Genomic DNA, 12,903 nt, shown 5'->3' with positions numbered 1-12,903 from the left:
GACATTTTACTTCTTTCACATTCATGTGCTGACATGGCTTGTTTACATTCTAAATTCTGTCCGAGTTTCTGTAACCTCAGCAACACCTGTAACAGAGCATCAGTCACTCTAAAGTGGACAGGGAAGAAAATATTTTCCTGGAGAAACATCCTGGAATTCTCTGATTAAGTAATTTGCAAAAGATTGGTAGCCAGAAGCTTCCTCTTAAATGGACATGCTTTCCAGTTTTAATGGGCTTGCTTTGAGGGGAAAAGGCGTCATTTAATAAAGGAGATAGGAAGTATAAGCCGAATCATCCATTTTTTCTTAGTCTTCCAGTTTTTAGTGATCCTTTCCTGCACAAAGCTTTTTGTAACATTCTCGAAGTAAAGAAACAGGTAATGAAGCTGTAGAAATATCAACCCACCAAAGACTAGCCTGTCACATTATTACAAGGCATTTAGGAAATGACTTTTCTTATTTTTAATAATAGACCAGTGGTGCTAAGTTTCCTGTTAAGATTCAACCATGGGTGATATTTGGCTTCTAATGGCTCATAATGATTATAATTTAGGTAGTAATAGTACCTAATAGTAATTTAGGTAAGTACCTAATAGCAATTTAGGTAAGCTACTACTTCTATTTCTGTCATCCTACAAGAGTAGGAATTTCCCTTGTTATCTTGAACACTTGCTAAATGTTAGAAATGTTAAGGTAGTGGAATGAATAATGAGAAACCCAACTTTCTACCAAAAAATTAACAAAATACATAGATTAGGGGGACATAGAAAGTGAACTCTAGTCCTGATTTGGATCCTGAAAAGATGGAGTAACTTGGGCTGTAGTTACTTACCTTTGATATTGGTCCTTAGGAAACATTTTAGAAAGTTAATGGATTTAGTGGCACAGAAGTTAGAAGTTTGATCTTGATACCATAGATGTGACTAAAATCTGGTTCTGACTTTCTGGTCTATATAGTTGGAATAAGGCTTGCGAACAGTGCTAACTGAGGAGAGTTTGCCAGTCTAACAATTTTGTGTGATAATTTGGCATCTTATTAGAGAATATGATTCTAATGAATTTTGTTCTGTATCCCACAGGTAGTTGATGCTTTGGCCCCTTCATTCATATACTTGTATTTAGCATGCTATAATAAGATTCCATTCCCTCTTTAGGAGCACAGACCTTTTCTCTTACTGAGTTGTTCTACCTTTGCCAGGTGTTTTTCAATATTACAATAACTTTAGATAAAGCATTGTGTGCTTATAGAACCTTGTGTTTGAAGGGGGAAAAAAGTAAGAAAATGAAGTTAAATTCTCACTCAGACTGTGCTTAATTGCAAACATAGAACTTAAACTTTAGAAAAATCTGTATTGATAAATTTGGTCTTTCACATATTTCCTTTCTGGTTGCAATGGTTGTAAGAGGTCAGGGCAGTTGAAGTCTATATAGTTTTTAGAAACTAAAGAGTTGAACAGGACCTCCAAGAAGATTTATTTAATGAGTGAAATGGAAGTCCTTTTGATAGATATTTCCTTTAAACTCTTTACTATTACAGGATTAGGCTGTATCATTGAAGTCTGATAATTGATGAAACCTAGTATAAATCAGCTTTTTTCTGGTGTTCTCTTTTTAACTATTTAGTCAAGTTACAGTAACTTTTTTGAAAAGGCCTGATGGGACTGTTTTAATATTGTCAGCCTTTAACTTTGATCAGGTGTACTCTTATCCTTACTCCCCCACCTCCCGCCCCCTCCCACACCCACTTCTCTTCAGTTCATTTGTGGACAGCAGCAGTATTTTCATTTCTTTTGCTTCCTCTTTAAAAGATTTGTCTTTGTCATTATGTCAGTAAAAGATCTGTGAAAGATCAAGAAAATCTTGACCTGGATAGGATAGTAGATCCAAGCCATAAGTTTCCTGAGGAGGTTCTTTATTCTACTTGCACCATTTATAATGACCCCAGTGGCAGATTTCTATAAAAGGCCTATCACTTTTATGCTTGCTTACACTTCTAATCCAGTGTCTGGTTGAGAAGTTTGATTCATAGCTTCAAAATAGTTCAAGAAAATTGATTTCAGTTCTCTCTGCTTCAGTCATCTTCTTCCTCTCTCTGCTTCAGTTGGATCTAGAATCCTCTGATTAGGACAAGGAGAAACAGATCAGATTACACCCCAAATTGCTCCTTTCATTGAGGAATAAATGACCTACCTAAAATCACTTCCCTTTGGAGTATAAGCCCTAGAGGAAGCAGTTATTTAATATCTTTGCTTTCTTTGAGCTGGTATTAGAAAATTCTGGTTCCTGTTGATATGATCAAGTTATTGTTTTCTGACTTATTGGTCATTTTCTTTCCTTTTTTTTTAAGTCACAGAATCTTCACATCCCTGAAAAACTCAAGTTGCTTCTTCAACTAGGGTCTCACTAGTAATTCTATAGCCAATGTGCAAGGATATGTGACAGACTTCGTAGAGCGTAGGGAAGAAATATAGTGACTCATACACTTTTAAAGTTCATTTTCCATCCTGCCTTGTAGAAATGGTACTAGAGGTGTGATAAGTGAAATTAGCTTTGTTTATCAGGTACTAATATCCTGTGAGACACAAACATTTAGAGAATTTTCTCTCATTTCTCATTGGGGTGAAGCTCAGAGAGCTTTTATTCTTCTACCTTTTGTACTGCAGAATCATTTGTACTGCAGAAAAAAATAGCTGGGAGTATGGCCCTCCTATAAGGCAACCAAATAAGAAAAACAGAAGGAATGAGTCAACAGGCCAGGACAGCAGAATAATTTCTGTGGGGTGATCGTTTCTGTGTCTTAATGCATTTTGGAATATAGATTTAAGCCACCTTGTCACTAGACATTTGGAGCAATTCACTTTGTTAAATCATTTTTATTACAATTAAAAAGACAACCATATAGATTGTAAGTAGTGTGAGTATTGACAGAAGGTAAGTCCTCAACTTCTTCCCATATCATCAATGAGCCAGGATAAATTTCCCAAATAAAAAATCAGTGTTTGTAATTTGCTTCCAACAAAGGATGGGAAGTGGAAGAGAGACATAAAACTGCAGCGCTAACAATACTAATTTTATCAGATTTCAAATAAGAGTAATTAAACTTATAAAGTGACATACTAATTCTTTTTGCATTACTTTCCCTTTTTGTTATTTAAAGCCAAATTCCAGAAATAAAAGTCTTTATCATACTGTTTTCTTCTTGCTAAAGCTGGAAGGATAAAATAATAAGTTCAGCAACATCAGAAAATGTTTGCTCTAAAATAATAATGAAGAGTATGGTTGTTAAGTACATGAACCAAATCGACTTCCTTGTTCCCTTTGAGAACTCATGATTATCTAGCAAATGCATGTAGGTTTGTTTTTAGTGTATAACATGAATAGACAGTGCTTCCTTTTGTGATTTCAAAATAATTGCTTTGAAATACCCCTCTCAGTCTGTAAACTTTGGAGGCATGTGTATATACAAGTATGTTTTATAAACCATGAATTTGTCTGTTTCCACTAAGTATGATCAATTTGATTAATAAAAGCAGGTTTACTTTTTAACCACTTAAAGTTTTGATCTTAGGGCTGTTGAGAAAAATTAAAGTGATTCATAACAATTTAGATGAAGAAGGAAGTAACATGTTACATCCAGTAACTTGGCACTAGATCCTTTTAGGCCTATTTCCCCACCAAAACAAGCTGTAAGTTTTCATTTCTTCATGGCACTGTGTTCTGTTAAACTGTATTAACATTTGTGCTAGCATGGAGCATGTACTTTTTTATATATAAGTGTTAGAATTTCAGCTATTTTAGTTGAAACACAAAATTGTTACTTATCCAATAAAAGTATCAAAGGCCAAACTAATTATTTGGTTTCATTCTTAAAAGATTAATGAGAAAAGTAGAGAAAGCTCTTTATCTTTTTTCCCCTTATAGGAGAACCAGTCTATTGATGATTGTATTAAAACTCCAAGTTAAATAAGTCTCTGAAATGAGTGAATGCCTTTGTATTTATTTAACTAAAGGAAGGAAACAGAAGAAACCTGAACTTTTCTACTCTCAAGGAAATGAGGCTAAAGAAACAGCATTAAACTCCCCCTAGAAATGTGAAATGGATTACTTTACCTTAAAAAACCCTTCCTGCTCTGCTTGCTGAAGGAGAGTAGTGGAAAGTGGGATGAAAATTTGAGGAGCCTATTGTTATGAGCTATCCGGGAGACAGTGAAAGACAGGGAAGCCTGGCGTGCTACAGCTCATGGGGTCTCAAAGAGTCGGACATAGCTGAGCAACTGAACAATTGTTAGGATGGGTGGTGCTGATCCTGTGTATGTTCTGGAAAGGCCTGTTTCTTGTGTTCTTTGAGGAACAAAGAGATCATAGAAGGAAGAATTCCTTGACATTACAGAATTTTAAGTCATGGAAAACAGTTGCCTTCTGAATTACAAGCTTGTAAGCCTGGAAGGGTACCTAAGAGATACTGTGATTTAAAGACAAAGATACACCATAAAGGAACTTGATTGCAGACAAGTTTTTTTTTTTCCTAGCTACTTTGGTTCCAAATGTTAGAATGTCTAGTTAAAGAATTTTTTTTTCTCAGGAGAAGCTTATGGAAGACTCTATGAAATCTTAGTTTTCTTATGGTTTTAGAAGGGAATGGATGCAGGTAGAATTGCAGTTTGATGGGAGACCTTTTTTCTTTGATCCTCTCATGTAGGATCATGATGTTTAAGTCATCAATAGTTGGTTCATGAGGTGAACAGGTGAAAGTTCTTATACTTTCATGGTAGAGTCCCTAAGAGTGAGGGAGGTGGGCCCAAGGACATAAAGAACCTGGCATTTGTTACTGCAAACTTGTTCATGCTATAAAGTTTAGCTCTTTAAATCACCTTTCAAAATTAGTCAGCTATGACTCCTGTGTTCTGAGTAACTTTATAGGAATATATTACTCCTTTTCTGTTGGTTGCATATAAATGGCTTTAAAAGAAAACAAGAATGACCATAGAGTAGAATTTGGAGAAAATGCTCTTGTTGCAGCCCAGTTGGGGCTCATTACTGAAGAATTAAAATAACATTTCATGACTTTCCCTCAAGGTTTATTTGTGCATGATGGAGTTTTAAGGAGTTATTATTTAATAATTAATCCTGTTTGTTAAAACACTTATTCAAGAGTTCATCTTAATCTACTGGTAGATATGTATTTTTTTCAACTGTCCTGCAAAGTAGGAAGAACTTAAGAGTGTTACTTCAAACTTCCATAGTCAGCTGTGAAGAGGTAGACTTAAGCTCAAATAGACTTAAGATCATCCCCTGAAAACACTGTTGTTGTTTAGTCGCTCAGTTTATCCGACTCTTGTGACCCCATGGACTGTGGTCCACCAGACTCCTCTGTTCATGGGATTTCCCAGGCAAGAATACTGGAATGGATTGCCATTTCCTCCTCCAGGGGACCTTCCTGACCCAGGGATCAAACCTGTGTCTCTTGCATTGGCAGGCGGATTCTTTACCACTGAGTGTTCTGCTGAGTACATTTAGGTTCTGTGGCCTTTTTCAACTCTCCACTTTCTAGCACATAAACCAGGTTGCCAATAATATTGTAAAATAGTAATAATAAAGAATATACTGAATGTATGCCAAGCACTGTTTCAAGCACTTCAAAGTCACCAAACTCTTTATAGCTGAAAAGTATATGGAGTGGATATTACTATTAACCCTAAGAAGTGAGGGAACTGAGTTATGAAAAGGATTTGTCTAAAGTCACATAACTAATGATGCAGGCAGAAATCTAACCTAGTCAGTCTGGCTCTAGAGTCCATGTTCTCAATAATTATGCCATCCTCAACTTAAAAAGCACAAAAAAGTGACTTTTTGCCTCTGTGATAAAAAAGACCTTATATTTTCATACCATTTAAATTTTGCCCAAAGATTTTAAAGTATTGTATTTTAGAAGTTTATTTCTATGTACTTTATAGAGTCAGATAGTTGATAGACAATAATTCTTCAAGAGAGGGAAGTTTTGGTAGCACCTCCTTATGTGTGATTCAGGGCCTTGAAACTTGGGAGAACCACAACTTGAGAACTGTTATTGAAGCCTCAAATAAAAGTTTTTAATAAAATTTCCAGTCTAACATGTAAAACTTACCCTGGAGATCGAGAGGCAAGTTAAATTTGAATGAACAGATTCTTAGCTTTCAGTAGTTCTAAAGGTGGCAGAACATTTTATTTCATATTTATCAAACATAAGCAATAACTTCATGAATATAAAGTATAGTACCTTTAAATTAGAAATTTATAGTTCTGAGGATAGTGTTTTGTTGCTTTGTAAAAGCTTAGAAAAGGATATTCTCCACAAAAGAGAAGTTCTTATTGTCATTTTAAAAACCAGAAATGGTAACAGCAGAGGCTTGTCTACATAAACTTACAGGTAGGACTTTGTGTGGGATAACTTATTTTAATATTTTCTATATATATTTTTAAAATTCACCTATCAAACTAACACATTCAAAAAAGCCTTTTGCATCCAAATTGGCAAAGACTAAGGAACCCTTCAAGCTGCCCTGGAGGAAGTACCACAGACTGCTGCTGCTGAGAAAATGAATAAGGAAAACAAAACCCCTATGCAGTAGAGTGTCTGGATGAAACGACATTTTTGATTTGTCTCCATTTAACTCTTGATGAAGTCAAAATCATGGTATCCTGCCCCAGAGTGAATTAAAGAGAGAACATTATTAATAAGAAAGACAGATGTGGCATTAGAAAGGTCAACAAAGGTAAGTGGAGGGCAGAAAGGATTAGACAGAAGCCTTCAAGGCCAGTGAACAATCACTCTTTCTAATCTCCATTTACCTTACTTCTGGAATCCTATACAGGAAGCATCGTAGAGTGTGAGCCCAGTGTGGTATGGGGTGGGTGGGGGTGAGGATCCTGACCTCATAGAGCTGAACTTTCTTCAACCACAGGTTATTCTTTTCAATGCTCAGAAGGGAAACAGTATGAAACGTGTGTTTTTTTAGTCTGTCACTGAGTGGAACAATTCATTTTCTTTGCAGAGAAAGAAAAAAAGGTTCTGATCTCTATTGTTCAGGGAATAGTGAACAACAATAGTGTTGTTCAAAGTGAGCATAATACAACACGGTTGTCCTCAAGTGAATTAACATCCTGGGTTCAATGAGTTCCCAAAGCAGCCACAGCTTAGGAAGTGTGTTCATTCACCTCTACACAACCAGTGTCCTGAATGAGATGGGGCTGGTTTAAAAAAAGTATGTATTGGAACTCTCTATTGTACAACAGTCTGCCACAGAGCTCTAAAGATGCCAAGTGGTAAAGGTGTCTCCTTGTGAGTAGGGCTGAATAGGGTACTGCCTTGGTCCAAAGTTAACACAACATTCACGGTAAAGATCAGCAAATGAGTCATAAAATTAAGCTGTTAGGACAACATGCTTTTAGTACTTTTTCATAAGATTGGCTGGGGCCATTGCAAGTACCCTGGCATAACCTTGCAGATGCCGAGAGATGGAGTGTAGGTGTGAGCTGGCCCTGCTCACCTTGCCTGTAGGAGGGTAGTGAATTATTTATGCAGAGCCTTTCATTCATGGTGTGCGAGCTCAGGAGCAGGTTCTCTGCTCTTGGAGGAGGAGACAAAAATCTGACTTGTCACCAGGAGGAACAGTGAGTGGTCTCTGCCTGAAAGTCCAGAGACTTGCCAACTTGGCATGGCTCTTATACAGGGCTAGCTATGTAACTGTGGTCAAGCTGCCTAATCTCTGAGGCTCAGGTTACCCAGCAGCCAGAAGAGGAGTTATAACAGGTTGGTTTCTGAGGCCAGGGTCAGAACTGGATCTCAGGGTTTTCTAACTTGTGCAAGTTCTGTAAGACCCAAGGAGTATCAATGATACATTTTCTTTAGTGTCGAGATGAATTAACCATTATAAATTCCTACATTTTCAGAAGAAATAAGTAATGTGAGCCATAGGTCTTAATCTAAAATTTGATGAACAGTCTTATTTTTACAGATGTGAAGAAGAAGGAACACCCTATATTTGTGCTGTCTGATATGGCAGCAACCAGCCATGTGTGTGACTATTTGAATTACATTTTAAAAGATAGACATAACATTGGGACTATTATAAGGAAAAAGCTTAATGAAGATTCTTTTAAGCAGTATCCATAATTTCAGATACAAAATTATGAAAATAGTAATTCTTTGTATTGCTACTAATTCTCTCAGTGCCAGCCAAAATTTCTTCAAAGGATTAGACATAACAGGATAATATTTTTTAAAAGAATATTTTACTTCTAGATGTTTGGAAAAAAACCATTTCCTCGGATTCAGTAGCCATGTGTGACTAGTGTCTACTGAACTGAACAGCGGAGGCGTAAAATTGCAAAAACTTCTGTTGGTCAGCACTGCCCTAGACATATATCTAGACCATGAACTGCAGCTACTTGTCCCTGGGCATGGGGCATAGATGTTTGTGTCCCAGGGTGACCGTGTTCATTTTTGGTGAGTGAATGAATGGATTAAATTCCTTTTAGACAAAATGGTGCAAGAAACCCTTCAGGCACAGGATGTTGGCATTGGACAAGGGTTTGAGGGAGATGGGAGGAGGGGAGGTAAGAGGAAGGGGTTAGGAAACGGCTGAACCATTCTCGGCCCTGGGGCTGGACTAGACCTGAGCTGCCGTAGGACGCAAGACCCTTGCAGGAAGGTTCCTCATCGAGGTAATCACCCCATGCACGACTGATCCCAACAATGGAAACGTGTGAGGGGAGCAGGGCTGCCCTGATCCCAAGGAAACCGGGGACCCTCTCCGCAATCAGTGGTGGGAAAAAGTTATCACATTGGGTCCATGTCACACTCAGGAAAATTATTACATGGTGGCAGGAAGGAAATAATTCAGGGTTTCCGGAAATAAGTGAGAGAGGTAACCATTTAGTCCGACAGTCTAACAGCTGTGCAGTTGAAGCCGGCTTACCTTTTGAGGTTTAAGCTGGAGTGTTAGTAACGCAGTATCAGTGATCCGCCTTCCTACACTGTTGGTGCTGCCTTCCCTGTCGGCCCTGCTGGCAAGGGGGCCGCTCTGTGGGGAAGGGAAGAAATCAGAGGTGGATGGCAAAATGAGTGTAATCTAAGCTGCTGTCTGGAAGGTACCTGCGAAGGGAGTCACCTTTCTCTTCTGGACCCCCTCCTAGGTACAGCTGCAGGGGACGACACCGAGGACGCGAGCACGGAGTTCACCGACAGTATCGAGGAGGAGGCTGCACACAACAGCCACCAGCAAGTAAGTCCGAGCCAGGCCCTGGGGTCCAGGGTGGAGGGCTCAGAGCCCTTCGGGGACTGGTGGTCGTCTGCAGCCTTCGTGGGCCTGGCGTGAGAAGCTCTCTTTGTGCATAAAGCACTTCCCTGCCTTCTTCCTGCTCTCCCTAAGCTTCCCAGCCACCTTTCCCAACCCCCATTCTCACTCCATTTTTCTTTCCAATCCACCCTTTTTCCTCCTTGTATCTCGTGTTCCTGCTCCCTGCCCCTTCCTGCCCTCCTTTGCCCCTATGTACCATCTATAGCTATAGCTTCAGAAGAATTTTTACTCACAACAAAACCATGGACACTTACCATCTTGGGCTTTTGTAACCGAAACACATCCCAGAAGACAGTCACCAAAGGACCACTTGGGGAGGTGGCAGGCTCTGAGGAACTACAAGAGGACTGGAATGCCTCCAAAACCAGGCTCATTCCCGGGGAAGTCTCACTATATAAAAGAGAACTTTGTTGGGCACCTGACTGTCTGCTCAGGTGGTGATGCGTCAGTGACCAGCAGATGACACTTCAAGAGCAAGTCCTGGTCAGACCTGGTACCCAAGGCTGAAACACTGTTCTCATTGACCATCAGTGAAGGTGTAACCAGCATTTTCTCGAGTTCAAGGGTAGAATGTTCTGGAGCTCAGTCACTGAGAGTGATCCCATAGCATCCTCTGGAACTCCTCTGTGTCTTCACCTTGCCCATGGATATTTGGCAATCCCGTGTCCTAAAGGGACCAGGCATGTAAATTTTGGAGTTTTTCAGGAGCAAGTGGATCATTGGTATCTGTTGTTCTGCAGAAGCAGCTGGCCATTTCCAGGGATAGCTTCCTTGGAGCAGTTGGGAAAACTATGGGGGAAAGGAGCCTGCCTCTTCATCTCCTGCACAAGAAAAAGAGGAGGCACGTCTAATAGTCCTACAGAAAGACCCATGTGAGCAGTACCCAAACCTCACAGAACTGGGCACAGTCTTTGACTCTTGAGGACATAAGCAGTTGTCTGGAACACCTCCCATTCTCAACACAGTTTCTCTACCTTCTACCAAGACCCTCTTTGTGTTGCTCTAGACACACCTGGCCCTACCTTTTCCCTTGAGTTCCTGCATGAGCCCCACTTCTCTTTTTGCTTGGACGGCTGCTGAGTCCTCCTAACCAGTGCTTGTGACTACTTATGTGCTCCGTTGCACCTCTGGGCCGGTCCCTCACCTTGCCCCTCACTCCCTGATTGCGTTGAGGGTCTTGGGTGGGAGAAAAGGGTCTGCAGGATGTGAAAATATCCATTCTCACTTGGAACTTGACTGGGATGTCAGCTGTCAAGCTGACTCTGATGGTTATTAACTTCAGAATATATGAACAGGAGCCACAGATATGGAAAGAGCCAGATGTGGTCCAAACTATGTGATAGTAGGAGTTCTGCACTCTGTTTCTCAGTTATAGGCAGACTGGTTTGTAAAGTCACTTCTTCCTCAACCTTCTTTTTCCTATAGCTGAGTGTGGAGAAATGATCAGACTACATTTCGAGGTCAGTCCAACCCTGGAATAACCTGTTACACTGGGGCATTTGTACTTCCCCTGCAACGTCTTCCCTATCCCTTGGCAAGTGTTCAGCTGCCTCACTTGTGTCCAACTCTTTGCAACCCCATGGACTGTAGCCTTCCAGGTTCCTCTGTCTATGGGATTCTCCAGGCAAGAATACTGGAGTGGGTTGCCATTTCCTTCTCCAATCACTTGGCATAGGAGATACTTAATAAATTAGACAAATATTTATCTGTTGGATGAAAGAATATCTTGGGTAAGCACTGTTTTTCTTTGCACCTCCTTTCCTTGAGAGTCAGTCTTCAGTTCTGCAAAGGAGGTATGTGAAATCATTGTAAACTTACAGCAACTTTTCTGAGGGTTGTGGGCGTGGTTCTCCTGCTACCAATTAAATAAAGCTTGTTTTGTCATAACTGTCTTGTGTCCAGACTCTCAAAAAGGTATCTGCTTGTTTCCGGGGAACTGGTCCCTTAAAGTTGTGCTCTGAGCTTCTCCTAGTTGTGTCCTTGGGAGCAGGCCTTGTTCCCAACACCAAGCTCCCTTCCTGCCTCAGGCATACACACACTTCCTGTTACAAACATATCCATCCAACTTTATGTTCCTCTTAAGGCAAGAACCAACTTTTGGGCAAAGCATATTGCTCCATCTTTATTTTTGGACTCACCCTCCTCAGGAAGTTTCAGGTCTGGCCATAATGATAATTTCCCCCAGGTATCTCTCACACAATTCCATTCTCAATCAAATGTAAGATCTATAATGCCTAGGAAATTCCTGTGAAAGAAACTGATCATCATTGTCTTTCTTCATTTGAACTTTTGCAATAGAGAAAATTAATCAAGAGTTGCAAATGCAAAGGAGAGAAAAGCAGTGATGAACTTGAAAAAAGGTCATTTTTAATACCCTGATGTTGTCTGAGAACTGAATACATGGTGGGAGGTATGGAGCAATAGGGCTAAAACAAAGCCATTCTATTCAAATAAGAGATCAGGTTCACACATTGACTTCTTTGGGGCAAATGGAAAACCAGCACAACAAAAAGTTGAATTATACCATGGAAGCAATAGAACAGAAGAATTAGGAAATGTGAAAAACAACAACAGCAACAATTATTTATGAGATGTAACTAACAATAGAACTAAAGGATTCATACCACTATAGCATATGCTGACGCCCTGGGGTTTTGCTTGAGGAAAAACAATAGAAATATTAGCTTTCCATAGATGATAAAGAAAAAAGAATAATTAAATGCTGGATCCTGAGTCACTTTTCGTGCATTTACATTTAAATTTTAAAGACAAAGCAGCCAAAGTAAACTCCCTTGAACATTGAAATATGAAAAGTCAGATTAGCCTGGGAACAAATCAGATCTCTGTTTTCTCATTTAAAAGTAAGAAATCAGACCAGATAAACCATATGGTCCCTTCTGGTATTAACATTCCATGGGTCTTATTTTCCCTTTTTAAAGAAAGCCAGTGAATTTAAATCAATAAAAGATAACATACATTCAGAAGGCACTTAAAAAATAGATGACATCATTAAAATTAGACACTATTTTTAAGCAGAAGGAACCCTTAAGGTTTCCCTGGAGTGGGAAATGGCAACCCACTCCAGTATTCTTGCCTGGAAAATTCCATTGAGAGAGGACCCCTGTCTTTGGGGCCCCAAAGAGTCAAACACAACTCAGCAACCGATCACCCTTTTTTAACAGCAAAGAATAACTGTGTCCATATTCAAGGCTGATGGCAGTGTTTATTTTAGGTAAGTTAGTTGCAAAGAGTTTATGTAGAAAGATAATGTCACATAATTTAAATGAAAGGTTAGGTCATAAGCTTTCAAAGTGGTTTTATCCAGTCCTCCTCCTTCATTTTGTCCCAAGTGCTTCATGGCACATGCAGGGATGGCCACCAGTCTAAGCCTGGCAGCAGAGCCATAGAGATGTTCTCAGGAGCCTCCCAGATCTCAGGCTTACAGCTGCAGGTGGGATGGGTGCTGGGAAATGAGCACATGTGGGCAGCTTCTCTTTTCTTCATCGAGGGCAGAACTTGCACATCTCTTCACAACCTCCACTGCTGTGCTACCAAACACTTTATA

General features: G+C 39.7%; 1 protein-coding gene across 30 annotated transcripts in view; it reads left to right on the top strand.

The window, feature by feature from the left end:
- The window catches only part of LOC122677200 (phosphodiesterase 4D interacting protein), a 236,882-nt gene that overhangs the window by 183,177 nt on the left and 40,802 nt on the right, over window positions 1-12,903 (top strand). For 29 of the 30 annotated variants that reach the window (XR_006335731.1, XM_043877092.1, XM_043877115.1 and 26 more), the window contains one exon: window positions 9,175-9,263. Coding sequence is in view for 29 of the 30 variants with exons in the window: in XM_043877092.1 (XP_043733027.1) it covers window positions 9,175-9,263 (89 nt within the window). In the remaining variant the exon portion in view is untranslated. Of the gene's footprint in view, window positions 1-9,174; window positions 9,264-10,763; window positions 11,201-12,903 lie in introns of those variants that run through there. The other variant, XM_043877113.1, reaches the window with a different exon arrangement.

Source organism: Cervus elaphus, chromosome 20, assembly GCF_910594005.1.
Source record: "Cervus elaphus chromosome 20, mCerEla1.1, whole genome shotgun sequence".
NCBI lineage: Eukaryota > Metazoa > Chordata > Mammalia > Artiodactyla > Cervidae > Cervus > Cervus elaphus.
This window is presented reverse-complemented; position numbering and strand designations above follow the sequence as displayed.